Source organism: Myripristis murdjan, chromosome 2 (genome assembly GCF_902150065.1).
Source record: "Myripristis murdjan chromosome 2, fMyrMur1.1, whole genome shotgun sequence".
NCBI lineage: Eukaryota > Metazoa > Chordata > Actinopteri > Holocentriformes > Holocentridae > Myripristis > Myripristis murdjan.
The window spans coordinates 18,100,000-18,116,632 of record NC_043981.1 but is presented as its reverse complement, the minus strand read 5'-3'; the positions used below and the strand labels follow the sequence as shown (position 1 = coordinate 18,116,632).

The following is a 16,633-nucleotide window of genomic DNA, read 5'->3' as shown; positions in this document are numbered from 1 at the left end:
AACAACCATGCTCTGTTTTCTTTCCTTCCCAGGACCCCGGACCGTCGCCCCCGTCCCCCGTCCTGGGACAGAAGCCGCTGCAGCTGATCGAGGTGAAAGCCAGGGGGCGCTTCGGCTGCGTGTGGAAGGCCCAGCTGCTGAACGAATACGTGGCTGTGAAGATCTTCCCCATCCAGGTATCAGACTGGACGTTTAGCCTCCCACTGACCTCCAACCCCTCTAGAGAAACTTGTTGATGAATCTGTGCTGGGGTTTCCATCCATTTTCAGCAAAGTTTGAATTGGCACATAAGTAAAATCTGAATGGAAATGTTTTTAGTCTTAATTGAGGTGGATAAGTTGGCGTATCAACTGAGGAAAAATGCAGAAACAGTTCATTTGAAGAAACAATGATCTGTTTTAATACCTGACTTTGACTTCCTATAACAGTTTGTTGTAAATGGTGACCTCAGCCTGAATTAGTGCGACTAAATTAAAATTTTCAGCTAATAAAACCTTTGAAAAGTCTTGCTCCTCTACCTATCCCTAACTGTCTTCTCCTAACTGATATTTAAACTTGGGAATGATCCGTCTCCTGCATTATGTCCTGCCCCAACATGTTTCCTCAACAGGAAACACAACACTTTTTAAAATAACTGATTTCTGCTTTCTGTTGCCAAATGAAAAAAAAAAACATGCTTAGATTTTGGATGTAAACAACTTGTGTCTCGGATGGAAATGCTAAGAAAATACTCACACTGGGTGAAGTATGGCAATTTAAAAGTAAAAAATATATATATGTTTTAGGGAAAGTTGAACATAATAAATTAAAGCTTCTTGTAGCATCTTCCGATCTCTGGAAGAGGATGAGGTCCAGTAGTGGGGAAAAACTTAAAAATTTAAATTTCTGAGAAGAACGTTTTGAGAAATAAAGCCAGAGTTCTAACTGATTTCTTCTTTGAAATTGTGAGACTGATCTCAGAAATCATTTTTGTCAATATCATATGGTCATAATTAATCAGTATATCATGGTTAATTTAATTGCGATTCCTCGGTATAACGACAGTAAACCAATCAGATCACGGTGCAGTCGACCGTCAGTCTTTATCTAATAATAATCATATTGTTAGTCCACATTTCCCATCAGTCCCGTTGCTTCCTGTCGCCCTCCTGGAAGAGGATCAACATGTTGGAAGTGATTTTTCCAGACACTCTAGAAGCTTTAGCTCCGTTTGCTCTGGACCAACAGCGTCCTCTTGCTGCTTTGTGCCGTAAAGCAACACAGCACATTTCCTTCCCGACAGTCTGTGGAGAACGCAGTGAGGAGGCTGCCAGTTTTGTTGGACACTGCAGTGAATGTGTGTGAACTAGGCGCCACTGAACATTTCCCACCATGCATCTCTCTCTCTCTCTCTCTGTCTGTCTCTCTGTATCAGGACAAGCTGTCTTGGCAGAACGAGTACGAGATCTACAGTGTGAGCGGCATGAAGCACGAGAACATCCTGCACTTCATCGGGGTGGAGAAGAGGAACAACAACATGGACATGGAGCTGTGGCTCATCACCGCCTACCATGAGAAGGTACGACACCCCGCCACCGGCCAAATCATTCATTTATTTATTTATTTTTAACTTAATGGACTTTTTTTTGCCATATCTGAGCTCTTGAACGTATTGCTCCGAGACCCACCACCACAAGTAGGTGGACAAACATCGGGCTGAGATCATGTGCTAATCTAATGCTATCACGATAGTTGGGTGCCGATTTGATGTGTATTGCTATTCTTAAGTGTTGATTAGATATTACAATTTATCGCAGTTTTGGTTTTTGGATCATCCCCTAGTTTGTCGCTGTAAAGTTTCATGAGGCTGGGATTATCCTAGAGGTCACTAGAGGTCATTTATACAGTGATGTCAAGCTGCTATGGGGGCCAACATCATCACACAGGAATCAAATGTGGCTCATTGAATCCACAAGAGTCTCAGCTTTCCAGTCAAAGCCAACTGATGCAGCTCCAACACTGTTTAGGCCCCAGTCTGCACAAACACACCATTTTACAACAGGCCACAAGAACACATGTGGACTGCAGGGTTTGTGGCCCAAACTGCATGGGATTAGCAGAAGGTGGGCGTGTCTGCAAAGGGGAGAGCCGTGGCTGCCCAGAGAACCCATTTTCATTCACACAGCTGGAGGTCAGAGGTCAAGGGACCCTGCTGGAAACAGAAATGCCAGTTTTTCCCTCGCCAAACCTGCTTTACAACAACCGAGCACGACATGCTTGGTAACAACAAATTCCTTAGGTCGTCTAGTTTCTTTACTTTCTCCATTCAATAATTAAAAAAAAAAAAAAAAATCGATTTCAAAATCATAAAAAAAGAATCATGATACTGAAGTCAATCAATTTCATTCCCACTCATGTACAAACTTCTGAGACAGCAGATAAATATCGGAAAGAATGGACGAATATTTGAAACCATCGCATTGTATGGATCTCTGTAATCACAATATACTGCCTTCTTTTTTCTTTTTTTTTTTTTTACCTAAATTTATCCAGTGATGGTTGCCAAAGCTTTTTCAGCAGCTTCAGCTTCACATTCATCACGTGTGAGCGGCCCAGAACGAGCCCAGTCCTCTGCTGTCGGTCGCTGAGCGGCGGGGGGTTAAGTGCCTTGCTAAAGTGCCTTGGCACTTCCAGCATCATTATTTAAGGAGCGAGGAGTGTTTATTGTTCGCTTCACTGCCTCGAATTTCCCCAACTCGGTCCAGGGATTCAGACCCGGCTCGCTCGGCAGACCTTTTCTGGGCAAATAAAGGTTAAAAAATTAAAGGTTGGTGCACTTGGTGAAGGGATGGGGAAAAAGCAAGAGGCGCTGACCTGAAAATATTACCCGAGTAAGCCACTTAACCCTCAGGCAGGTTTACAAGTGCTGCATTGTGTTTTATTTAAATGTAAAAGCTTAACAACGAGGAACTGAAAGGTTTTGCTCCCAAGTATTACTTTAGTTTTTGGAAAAATTCTACTACCAAACATTAGTCAGCGGACAAGAAACTTAATTGAATCTTGTGCTGAAAAGAATTGAAAAATTACAAAGAATTAACACATTATAATAAAGTTTAAAGTCATTCATGATGTAAAAAATGCTAAGATACAAAGATTGTCTTTTTTTTCTCCATTCATATCTTTAGAAAATTAATACCTTCGGGTTTTTTTGGCTGCTGGTCAGACTAAGGAAGGCATTTGAAGACATTTTAGTTTGCGCTCTGCTGATTTCCCATTAGACTTTATTTTGGCTTTATTTTTTACACTTTAAACACTAAATGACTAATTCACCCCCCAAAAAACAAACAGTGGAAATAATCATTAATTGCAGCCCCAATTGACTCCCTTGCCAGAAACATTTTGAAAGCAGCAGAGATATTTACGGCGATTTGTCACTTCAGCTTTAACCTACACACTTTCCATGGCCATTTTGCAGAAGTGGGTGTCAAATTTTGGGAGTGAAACTGCACTAAGCCTCTGTAACAGGGCTATAAAAACGATATCGCCAGGTGCAGCATCTCGCTTTGTTATGAGTCCTGACAGCCGGGTTATAACCGTCGTTTGATAACATGGCTCTGCGCTCGAGGATTGTGGGCGGCTGTAGTGTGTAGAGGCTCACCTTGTAGGTTACATACATCCCAGAAAAAAAATTGCACTGCCTCTCTCTCGACCGTTCAGCACGCAGATAGAAGCAGTTGCCAGCTGTACTCGGATTTTTCAAACCCGAAACAGCTGCAGATTCTGATGCGCTGTCGACACTAAAAACAGGTATGAACAGGTTGTGAGTGTCACAGATGCAGTGAAGCGTTTATTTAAGATCACAGCTCAACAACCGTTTGAGCTCTCGGCTGTGGGCGCTTCCGCAGGCGCTTTCTGCCCTCTACTGGTCTCTCCGTGAAACTGCAGCTGACTGCGGCCTTGCCAGCAGTGACCTAGTAACATTTTGTTGAGGACATGTGCAAGAACAAGGATGTTAATACTCAATAATAAAAAGCAGGCACATTTAACATGAGCTTTTAACATGTGTACGTCTTAAAATGAAGCCAGTAATTTGAATTTGGATTAAAAACAATGTGTGTCTGAATTTGAAGCAGGGTGTTGCCCGACAGAGAGCGTGCATGTTCAAACCTTCTCTGGATAAGTAAAGATTAAAAAACACTTATCAAATTCAACTGTAATAAATGCTTGACCTGGTGAATTGCCTTTGTCAGAATTACAAACAAACGTGCAGCTATTTGGCTTTGCTGCATCAGCAGACAGAAAATATACGAATCTAAAAATATAAATTAAGGTTGTCTTGTCTGTTTTGCAGAATATTGCAGTAAAGAACATGGACAGAGTTTTCAGGGTTTTACGAGTTTTCAGACATCAGGAACCATTTAAAATACACAAACAATAAAGATTTTTTTATGTTTTGAATGCAATGAAAGTGTTTTTTACTATGTGCCATTTATTTGCCAGCCTTTTGGCAGCCACCGGTCTGATGTTTGAATGTCAGCCTTTTGGAAATGGACAAAGTTCATATTGTCATTTTTGCTCTTCTTTGATCAGCCATGCAGCCCTCGTACACATCACAATATTAAACCTTGAAACCCGTCATGTTCTGAAATACCTGTGGAGAAAATGAATGGCGAACGTCCTCCATGCTGAAAAAGGAGGATGTTCAGACGGCTCTTTTGATGCTCATTGAGAGCTGGTGTTTGTGGCTCCGCAGGGCTCGCTCACAGACTACCTGAAGGCCAACGTCGTGTCGTGGAACGAGCTGTGCCACATCGCCCAGACGGCGGCCCGCGGCCTCGCCTACCTGCACGAGGACATCCCGGGACACAAAGACGGACACAAGCCCTCCATCGCTCACAGGTACAACGCCAGGCACAACCATTTATCAGTTTGTTAATAACCCATTACCATTCCAGCCCTCTGTTAGACCCATTTTAGTCAGGGGGCGGGGATCGTCAGGAAGAAATAAGAAGTCAACAGTAGATAGAATAAACATCATCTGAAAGCTGGAAACCTGAAGATGAATTTGAGATGCAGCATATTAGGACACCAGGACCTTGACGAACGCCACAGAAAAATTCATGCTTTGATTTAGTGTTAAAAACTTGCTGAAAGAACTGCATTTTTCGCCGACTGGATGGTGAGTGTTTTGTTGCAGAAGTGTCTCGGTCTATTGTCAGTCTACCTGGAAAATCAGACGTCCTCTGAACGGTCTCTGTCTCGCTCTTTAGTTTGTGGTTTTGAAGTTTCATGAGGCTGTGATTCTCCTAGAGGTCATTTTATACAGTGAAGTGGCTGCTACGGGGGCGAACATCATCACACATGAATCAAATGTGGCTCATTGAATCCACAAGAGTCTCAGCTTTCCAGTCAAAGCCAACTGATGCAGCTCCAAGACTGTTTAGGCCCCAGTCTGCACAAACACACCATTTTACAACAGGCCACAAGAACACATGTGGACTGCAGGGTTTGTGGCCCAAACTGCATGGGATCAGCAGAAGGTGGACGTGTCTGCAAAGGGGAGAGCCGTGGCTGCCCAGAGAACCCACTTTCATTCACACATCTGGAGGTCAGAGGTCAAGGGACCCCGCTGGAAATGACCATGCTAGTTTTTTTCTTGCCAAAATGTAGCTGAATAATGGAGTATTATTAAGGTTTAGGTTATTCAGGTCATTTTTAAGCACATAACTCCCACAGTTTTAATGAGAGAGCGCTGATTTTCTTGTGTCTTTTCTTCTCCCAGGGACATTAAGAGCAAGAATGTCCTGTTGAAGAGTAACCTGACAGCCTGTATAGCCGATTTCGGGCTCGCCCTGAAGTTTGAGGCCGGAAAATCAGCCGGAGACACACATGGACAGGTGCAGTAACAAGTCACACACCAACTAAAACATTATAACGTTTAACTTACGGCTCTGTTTTGCCCTTTTTATTTGTGTTCACAGTGAATATATTTTGGATCAGAGACTGGCTGCTCTTCAAATAGATTAGAAATAATTTGATATTTCATAATCTGATAAAATAATGAGGCTGTGGCGAGCAAGTTTTTTTTTTTTTTTTTTTTTTTTGTGATTTTGGCTGAACCCACACAGAGGCCGGTCACCTACAGATTTATTGAATGTCACTCGCTGACATTCAGCAGTATTTAGCTGGGAAAAGACCCAACAAAGGCCTCAGTGTGGGCCTTTGTTGACACGAAAGTTCAGGAGAGTTTCATAACAGGCCTGCAAACTTTGGAAAATTAATTCAACCATTTCTAGCTCTTAGCGATTGTGTGTGAGTGTGTTGGAAAATGGGCAGATATAACATCAAACTATTGATTGGATAACACAAAAAATAAGCTTCATCTGTAGTTTAGTTTTGGTTTAACCCTGATTTCTGACTCTAACCTTATATTTTTTATTCTTTAATTTGAATCAGATTTCTATAGGGATTAATCAGGGACTAAAAAAGAAAAAAACAAAAAACAAACATGAAATCCCATTTTGCTGAAATACAGTCATTTGACCTGCTGTGCTGTTTTAGCTTGATGTATGAACTGCCAGCTAAGCAACAACGTCCATCGATGACCAGCATCACTTTTCGCCGTCTCAGCCCGTCCATGCTGTCTCTTATCCCTCAGTTTTTTTTTTTTTTGTTTGTTTGTTTTTCTGTTTCTCTTCATGTCCTTGTCCTCACGCCGACCTCTGACCTCTGACCTCTGTCCTGCAGGTGGGCACACGGCGCTACATGGCCCCGGAGGTGCTGGAGGGCGCCATCAACTTCCAGCGCGACTCGTTCCTGCGTATCGACATGTACGCCCTCGGCCTCGTCCTGTGGGAGCTCGCGTCTCGATGCACCGCCGCCGACGGTGAGGACGGCACACGCCTCATTCACATCTCATTTAACACAGTTCTGTGCTGTGAAATCAAAATTCTCTTCTTTCAGTGGGATATAAATGAGATAATTACACTTTTCTCCAGTTTCATTTGGTGTAATGAACTTTTAGAACAGTTATATTGTCCCTCTAAATCAATTTTTTGTTTTACTTGCACTGTGATTGGACGAGAGGCATTCCACATGGCCTCATAACCATGATACAGTTTTTTTATTACCTTTCTACTCCGCCAGTATCAGGATCTAATTTTTGGATGAACTAAGCAGAGGTAGAAAATAAAATAATACGTCTTAAACCATTAGATAGATAGTTGGGTAGATAGACATAGACACAAGAACGCTCATGTACACACATAAACAACATACACACACGGGTATAGACTGACACACATACACACACATGCAGGTAAAAGCACAAACACCAGGGTTGTTGCCCGTGCTGTGTTACATTATTCCAGATTAGTTTTAATTAGGGACAAATAGAAACACATTGAAACACTGACATTCAGCGGCATCTTGCATGGTGTTAATTAATGCGAACTTGACCCTGTGTGTCTGTGTGTGTGTGTGTGTGTGTGTGTGTGTGTGTGTGTGTGTGTGTGTGTGTGTGTGTGTGTGTGTGTGTGTGTGCCCGCCCCGCAGGCCCGGTGGATGAGTACATGCTGCCGTTTGAGGAGGAGGTGGGTCAGCACCCGTCTCTGGAGGACATGCAGGAGGTCGTCGTCCACAAGAAGCTGCGGCCCTGCCTGCGGGACTGCTGGCAGAAACACGCGGTGAGCGCCCGACCCGCTGACCTTTTCCCTCACAGCGCCCGTCCTGTAACCGGAAGGTCACGGGTTTGATTCCCGCAGTAACTAGCATAGCCTTCGCTGTTGAAACACAACCTGGGGCCAAACACCGGGGAGTCTGCAGATCCTTGAAAAGACTTTAAGTGTCTGTTTTTAAGGTCCTGAAACGTGTTAAAACTTAAATCCAGTTACATTGTGTTGTCATTTTTTCACCACAGTGTCACGGGTTAATGTTTTAATTCAGTTTCATTTGAAATTCTGTAACTAAATAGGTCAGACTGGGACCAGCAGATGTTGGTTAGCTTTATTTTTCTCTTTTAAGTTTTACCCACATGCATGTCCGCTCTCAGATTAATATAGAACAGGACATGCAAAAAATATAGACTTGTTTACATCACATCTGCTGCAGTAAACATAATTAGACAACATGTCACTGAATGATTAATTCTTGTTGTCCCTTTTTCTTAAATTGCCCATTTATCATTTTATTTTATTTTATTTTAATTTATTTTAATTAATTTAATTTTATTTAATTTTAATTTACTTTATTAAAATGGTCTTTATTGTGTTATATTTTATTTTATTGTATTTTGTCCTAATTATTCATTCACTCATTAATTTATTTCTTTATCTGCCTTTGGTTAGAAATAGGATGGCTTTGACCGATTCTTTCTGTGTTTTTACTGTTAAATTTGATTATTATTCAATTCCAGTGTTTAATGTGGCTTCTGTAAACCTGCAGACATCTTGAAATTGCAAATTTGATTCCCATAAAAATGTGTTTTTGACCTGTTTTCCCCAGTTCTCCTCTTGCCCACAAGAGTCCATTCAGAAAATAAGGGCAGTTGGTATTTTTATTCTGGAGGTGTGCTTGTTTTATGAAATGTAAAGTCTCCAATAACCTCCAGCGTCTCCTACAAATGGCATTCGTCATTCTGGCTGGTGAACTACTTCCCTTCCAGAATCTCATCTGAGCATATTTTCTTATTTAGAAGTATAATCTAGTGTAAAGCTGCATAATTGTACATTCTGTAGGAAAATGTGAAATATCATGGAGGAAAAAAAACTGTTGTTGATGTTTTGCGTTAACGTTTGTCTGCCGGCGTCCCTCAGGGCCTCGCCATGCTGTGCGAAACCATCGAGGACTGCTGGGACCACGAGGCTGAGGCTCGCCTGTCCGCCGGCTGCGTCGAGGAGCGCATCGGCCAGATGCAGCGCCATGCCCCCGTCATCGGCCCCGAGGAGATCGTCACCGTCGTCACCATGGTGACCAACGTGGACCTCCCGCCCAAGGAGTCCAGCCTATGATCGCCCAATCGACCCCGGATTTGCTCGCCAAACCACATTGGATCGACACGTGCGGACGAACAGCCGACCCTGGTTGGTTGGCGTAGTGTTCTTTTCTTTTCTTTTTTTTTCTTTTCTTTGTGTTGTTCTTTTTTCTTTTCTTTTCTTTTTTTTTTAGTGCAGGCCGCTACTCTCGTTCAGGAAAGACCCTGCGCCCACCTCACCACATTAGTTGCTCTCCACCTCATTTTGATATGTGTGCCTGAGGATTTTAACATGACGGTTGCAACTCTTTTCATCGAGAAAACAATTCAACAATTCAGGATATTATTATTATTACGACGACAAAACGGCATCGCCAAGCCAAGCGGCAACGCTGACATGCTGGGACGACTTACACAACAAAAAAACACTCAGTAAATAAACAAACAAACAAACAAAAAAACACTTTTACCATGTATTGTTTTTATATACATACATACAAATACACGAGGACGACATCCTCTGATCGGGTTTTCTACGGAGAGAGAAGACGTGGAGAAATTTGAATTGACTCTCAGTGCATTTCAGTGTAAAAAAAACAAAAAAGAAAGAAAAAGAAGAAAAAAGAGACAAGAGCTGCTTGCTCTTGATACATTTGCTGTTTTCTCGTGTGCGTTTTTGAAGAAACGACTGACTATCGTTTTGCCAATAAGCAACGGCTTCTGAATGTTTATAGTGTAATGCTGCTGTACATAGTGTATTATGGACCCACACAACTTGGTAATCAAGCTTATTTTAAATGGGTGAGGGGGAAAGGGGGAGGGGGTCCATTTTCAAGCATTATAATGATAAAAACCATAAACCTCCTTCAACCAGGTATACCTCAGTTCAAACGGACGCAATTTAAATTAGTCACTCTCCCTGTCCACAGTTCTAGCTCACAGTTTCTATTGTAAATCTACCACCGTGGCTATCCATGACATCTGAACAATCAACTTGTCAGCTCCGACACTCATGGGTAATGTAGTACACTCAGCCTCGATTATACATGGCCATGAACACAGTAAAAACCAGTGTTTCTGCCTTTTTTTCCCTCCCCGGTTCTTAATCTGACTTTTAGTACTGTTCTGCTCCACCTTGATTTGTGACTGAAAAAAAAAAAAAAAAAAGAACTCTTAAAAGAAAGAACTTTTACTACTGTTGTTGTTTCAACCTGATTTTGTTTTAACTTGATTTTTATGTTTCTTATTTTGGCGATTTACTTTTGATAATGGAAAACAAAAGCATACCCCCATGATGAAGTTTATGTCTTTCAAAGTGATTTCCTGTTTTGGTTTGCCGTGTCAACTGTCAGCAGAGTAATTATGCCTATCGACGATGAGCATAACTTTTGGCCGTAAGATCTGGATATATATATATATATATATAAAATATGTATTTATATGCTCTGGCTTAGAGCTGGGTACCTTTTTTGCTATCCCTGTTTTATATCAGCATTGATTCTAAGTATCAGTATTGATTACAAAGCATCAAAAGTTAATCTAACGCTTCAAGACTGTCGGTTTCTTACAGAGGGAAAACAGGTTTTTCAGTCGAGTTGGGATTTTTTATTTAGGGAAATGAATAATGTGTGGTCTGACGCTATTCGGAAAAGAACAACAACAGATTGACGAAATACATAGAAGTATCCAAGTTGGTTTTAAAAGTGGTATCAGGTTTGAAGGCGGTATCGCCACTGACCAAATTTCCAGTGGTACCCAGCCCTAATCTAGATTGTTTATTACGCTGAGCCAGCTTGCTTTTGAATTAGGTTGCGCCCATCTTTCTGGATTACTATCAAGAGTTTCAGCTCTCTTTTGATACGCCTCAGGAAACTTTGCCACCCGCCACCTCCTTACAGCCTCCTCCTCTTCCTCCTCATCCTCAACCCCCTCTCTCTGACTTGAAGAGTCCCCCTCTCGCTGATTCTTAACTCCTCTCTCTTTCTGGCCTCGTCTCCACTGGCCAGGGTTTTACCAGCGCTGTGGCCTCCCATGCTCAAAGCCAGCATCTCCACTGTCTTCAGAACCAGGCCAAACCTTGGAGGACTAGTTAGTCATCCACTGTCTTCAATGCTAGTACAGCCAGGCCACACCTGGTCCAGGGATAACCTCAGACAACCTTGTTAGCCAGCATCTCTACTGTCAGAAAAACTAGGCCAAACCTGGTACCCTGACCATGGTGAACTAGTTACCCAATATCCTCGCCATCTTCTGAACCACACCAAACCTTAGACACTAGTTAGTTATCCAGTATCTCCAACTTGGGCCAACTATAACCTCAGACAGCTAGTTTGCAGGCTAGCATGTTAGCCAGTGTCTTCACTGTCTTCAGGACCAGATCTCCATCGTCTCTGCAGCCAAGCCAAACACAGTCTGACTCTAACCCTCACGGTGTCCCATAGTGTCCATTATCTTTACATCGTGTTCGAACCTGGTCTAATCCTGATCTTGGACAACTGGTTAGTCAGCCGGTGTTTGTACTGTCTTTAGAAGCAGGCAAAACCTGGTGCAGCACTAATCCTGAACGGCTGGCTAGTTTGCCATCATCTCCACAATCTTAAGAACCAGGCCAAACCTGATTGAACACTAACCCTGGATGACAAACATGTTAGCCAGCACTTGTAATGTATCTAGAACCAGTTCTGGCCAGATTTTACCCTGGGCAACTGGTTCATTCACTCTGAAGCTCCCTAGTGTCTTCAGAGTGAGTCTAAGCATGGTCTAAAACTAATCCTGCAACACTTCTTAGTTTGTCAGCATCTTCACTGTATCTAGAACCTGGGAGAACTTTGACAGCACTAACTGCAGAAGACCTGTTTAACTAGCAAACATCTCCACTGTCTAGAATCAAGCCTGCCAAACCTGGTCTAACTTTTACTCTGGTTAAGTAGTTTTCCAGTGATTCGATTTGGCTTTAGAGCCAGGTACATGATTCCCTGTGTGACCCAACCCAAACAGTTAGTGGTGTTCAATTTAAAATAACCAACTTAGACAAGAAAAACTGAAATTGTCACCAGTTTCAGGTATTTGAAATCCCTCTGTTTGGCTAGCTGGGCAATCAACGGAGAAACAAACCAAACCGTGCCACGGCTAATCTCAGTTAGGCTAGTGGAGACAAGGTATCTCTCTTCCTCTTTCATCCTGGTGCCATTTCTAAGCGTCCATAACAGTTACTCTTGTAGATGTCAGGCAAAACGGATGTAATTGTCATTGCTGTGAACACAATGATGACATTTTGAGTCTTTATTTCCTTTGAGGGACATTAAACACTGGTGCCGGCAGACCTGCAGTCTCTCCTCAAGCTTTGGGACGGTTTCACAGGTCGCAGTTTAAAATCAGATCTACCCAATCAGAGATTAATACCTCTTTGACCACTGTTGAGCTCAGTTGTGAGATTGGAGATAATCAGGTCATTTATTAGGTAGTAATATCCATACTAACCTCACTGAATTGTTTCTCAAATAGTATTTACTATATGAGAATTTGGCAATTTCATTTCACTACAGTCAAGCCATAATGAATCCTTACCTTATTTTCATCATGATTTGGTCATTTTTATCAGTGTTCACAAACAATAATCAGTACTTTATTCCTATAATATTGTTCAGGTAGTATCCTGGCATTTACAGTATAATTTTTCTATCACTACATCAATTAAAATGCAAAGCAAAGCAAATATCAAAATGTTTCATCAAAGAAAATAGTGAGATGGCCCAGTCCAACTACACAGGGAGCCTCTCTGAGTAAAACCTGCCCAGTCTGTGTCCCGGTAAGGCTAAAGCAAAGGAACAAACAAGCCCTGACTTTTTCTCCATAGTCCACGGTGTCTGGTAAATCATAAAATTCACTCCTCACTTTTACTTCAGTAGCTAACTGGATTTTTAGAACAAGAAAAGAGCCTCCAAGTGGTTGTTGCTTCCCTGCCAAAGTGGCTGGTAGAAATGAATCTATTAGTCACAGCAACGAAAAAAAAAAGTGCCAGCGTTTGTTTGGTGGAACGTATTCAGTATTAAGCTCGGGTTTAACCTGAGGCCTGGGAAACCGACCCAAATCACAAATACCATTCAGGGATTCAGTACTATGCTTTTCTCAGTTCTAGCGAGTTATATGCAACCAGTGCCGCAAACTACCCTACTCTTCTGTAGGATCAACTGCAGGAGCAACTTTCAGTACACATACACAAATAACTTGTAGCATTTTTTTTTTCTTAATCGTGACCTTGCATATTGATATATTGTATTTATTTTTTAATTTACAGGCCTGAGGTTATGGGGATCAGAGGTCAGATGCCAACTCAAAGTTGGATGAGTAGGCAACGATTTAAGGTTGTTGTTGTTGTTGGGGAGGGACGGGACAGGGGTGTATTCAGTTTCAATTCAGGAAATACTTTCATGAATTCAAAAGTTTAAAAAAAAAAAAAGTTATAAACTGTACCGTGCTTCTTTCTATTCAATCTATGGACATATGACCGAGAATGAATGTTCTTCAAACTCCTGGATTCCAGTATTGTGTGTACTTTGATGAATTGAGCCCGGCCCTGTGTAACTTCTAGAGGGCTTTGCGTTTGGCTGGTTTCGTGTGATTGTGCCCTGTCGCTGTGGAAAAGAGTACAACCGAAGCACTCTGAGCTCCATTCATACACCTCTTTTTTATTTATAACACTTAAATCGAGGGCTATCATCATATATACCAATTTTGATAACCACAGTTGGCATTTGGTGAAGTTTTTTAAACCTAGACACTGAACCATGAATCTGCTCCATGGGCATTGAACTGGCCAGATGACTTTACAGTCCAGCCAAAGGACACAAAAAGAGACTTTCACACTTATGAAATCAACGAAAAAAAAAGATTTTTATCATGTTTACTTGACAATTGATGATGGAGCTAAAGGCGACCATCGTCCCAAGCTGATTTTAAACCTGAGGATGTGGTACTGCCTCAGCCAACTGAGCCATTTTACTCCTGAAACACTAAGAATTTTTTCTGTGGTTTAAAATACACAATGCTGTCAACAAAAAGTACTTTTGTTCCTCAAATCGTCAAGACAAATTGTAATCTTGCAAAATAGCCAAGATCATTTTAGCCATAATTGTAGACCAGCGTCATTGTGACTTGACTACAATCTAAATGTTGAATGAAAACATTTTCAATTGAAGTTGTATGAATGGGTTTCTTAGTGCGCGGGCTTTACGTTTTTCTACTGTGGCATCCCAAGCCCAGCACCTCACATTGCTGTGCATATAAACTATCAGTGAAAACATTGTGTCCTGTTGCCCCAACTACTTAAGCAGTCTAGGATCTGTACAGACATGAGAACATAAATACCTGTATCACTATATACTATATGAACTGAGTCTTTATAAGTACGTGTTGAACTTCAGTGTTTCCTCTACATTCATGTATCACTATTATCTTCACTATCTCAGCAGTGAAGCCCTGCCCTGCTGTAAAAAATGCCCCTGAGCTAAAATGAGCAACACTGAAAATATTTAAATCCAGAGGGAACCAAGTTAAAGAAGCATTATCCTGGTCTGAAGATGGTTCAACCCTTTGTGAAGGTGTTCCTCAAGGAGCCTCCCTGGGTTCCCTGGCTTTTGTCGTTCGAATCACCCGTAAAGGTTCCTCTAAGCTCTTTAAGAGTGTACAGTCCAGTTCCATTTGTCATAAGCATCCACGTCAGGTTATTGAAACTTACATTCTGGATTGATCCCAAGTCAACCCTGGATTTATGCATCAGAATCTCTTTAGTCTTTTACAAAGAATTATAGAGGAAACATTGAACTCCAATGACCTCGCAGGCGAAGGCTGTCTTGTTTGCTTGTATGAATCATCTCACAAGATAGTCGAGTTGCTGAGGCTGAAATTGTAACACAGAAACACTACGAGCATTTTTGACCCCACATTTTTGAAGGCGCTCACGGTTGCAGCGCTGATCCAGGATCTGTCAACAGGGCCTCTGGTGGTAATGCCGCTCACAGGGTTCCCCAGCATGTGTGGAAAGGTACAGCAGATTATTTTGATCAGGTCTGAGTCATGAAAGGTTTAAATTGTGTAAAAAAAAAAAAAAAAAAAAAAGTCAACAAAAAAGAGGAGTTTTAAAATGAATTTTCTATCATGATACATACTTTATATATCTATAGATTCGCTGTCATTTCACATCATCATATTTGTTGTTCAGCTTTACAGTTTTATGGGCTACTGGACACACATTACTCAGCTAGCATCAGCATACATCATATTGAATGCCATTTAAATAAAAGCAAAACAAACAAACAAAAAAAAAAACAATAAAGCATTACATTATCATGAAAAAAAGTTCAGGAACCTTGGACTCATAATCACCTGGAAGACGAAACTGATTTCTGGTCAGCGCTGTAACTCTGAGATGCTCGGCTAATACCAGCCGGCCATGGTTTTTATCAGCTGAAGTGATCCACGTGATGTAAATAAATGTGTTTTTAGATTGTGAATAGTGATGTTTTCTTTTATTTAACCATAATAACCTTATTATTCAGATCAAGGACCCCTTTAAGCAATGGTGTTGACATGGATTCCTCATGATTGTTGGCAAAAGAGCATCAGATGAAACTGTAAATACTCTGGAAATGCATTGATAATCTTAAGCATTCGAAGGGTCCAGTTCCAAAATGCTGCCAGAAGTTCAACTGAACTTCAGGCAGAGAGATTTATCGAAGATGTACCGTATGTTAACGCCATGTGGACGGGGATGCTGTGTTTCCAGGGTGACCGGGCCAAGACGGAGGCAGCAAGACAAACATCCATCAACCTTAACGGCACATTCATCATGAGCAATTTAAGATTATGTCAGTTTCTACACTGAGATGTTTTATTGTGCAGCCTTAGATTTGCTATTTTCCATAAACCTGCTCTCAACCTTTCCCCTTTCGGTTAATGGTTAAGTTTATTAATCGTATGTATTATTGTAAGAATTACAGGCCATGTACCTTACGTCTTGTGAGGTAACTCTCCACTGAAATTGGCTTTTATGTTATTGTGCCTCAGTCTTTTTTGTATTACTGGTGAGGTAAGTAGGCAGTGAAGGACGCCTATTTGGTGACAAAAAGTAGATATTGAACACCGTGTCACTTGCCTGTTTTCTGCATCTCTTCAAATTAATTCAGTTTAACCGTAAGATGAACCCTAACCCAGACGTAGAACATCCATAGACTGATTTTCAAAATGAGTATCAGCTGAACTCAGTACCTTTTTGATGTGCTATTATTACCAGTCAGTGACAGTAAACTGAGCATCAGCACTGGACTATTTAAAAATTAACCTTGGTTTTCTGTTTGGAGTTGAAAGTTCTCAGGATCGAGGAAAAAAATGCAATGCCGTGACTTCAAATCAGATTTCAAGGTCAAGATCAGGGAAATTCTCGTCATCGCAGAGAGAATAGAAGCACCACAGAATTCACCTCGGTAATGAAAACAGACAATAAAGTGGTGTAATGAGCAAGAGGGTGTTATTTAGCACTTTAAGTTACCCAGAATTAAAACAGCAGCTCTTAAACTAACAGGCAGTCTATCCAACTTCCCTCACAGGCTGTTGTTAAGTGCAGAGTCCACCAGTAGATGGCAGCATTCAGCAAATGAAGGGCAGACCAGCAGCAGAGAGCAGAGT

At 41.5% G+C, this 16,633-nt stretch overlaps 1 protein-coding gene across 3 annotated transcripts in view; it reads left to right on the top strand.

The window, feature by feature from the left end:
• Positions 1–15,462, top strand: part of acvr2ab (activin A receptor type 2Ab) — a 66,909-nt gene extending 51,447 nt beyond the window's left edge. For 2 of the 3 annotated variants that reach the window (XM_030067310.1, XM_030067300.1), the window contains exons 5-11: positions 33–176; positions 1,415–1,558; positions 4,733–4,878; positions 5,762–5,876; positions 6,727–6,865; positions 7,534–7,664; positions 8,793–15,462. In XM_030067310.1, coding sequence (XP_029923170.1) covers positions 33–176; positions 1,415–1,558; positions 4,733–4,878; positions 5,762–5,876; positions 6,727–6,865; positions 7,534–7,664; positions 8,793–8,987 — 1,014 coding nt within the window. In that variant the 3' untranslated portion in view covers positions 8,988–15,462. The remainder of the gene's footprint in view (positions 1–32; positions 177–1,414; positions 1,559–4,732; positions 4,879–5,761; positions 5,877–6,726; positions 6,866–7,533; positions 7,665–8,792) is intronic. The other variant, XR_003929235.1, reaches the window with a different exon arrangement.
• Positions 15,463–16,633: the final 1,171 nt, after the last annotated feature.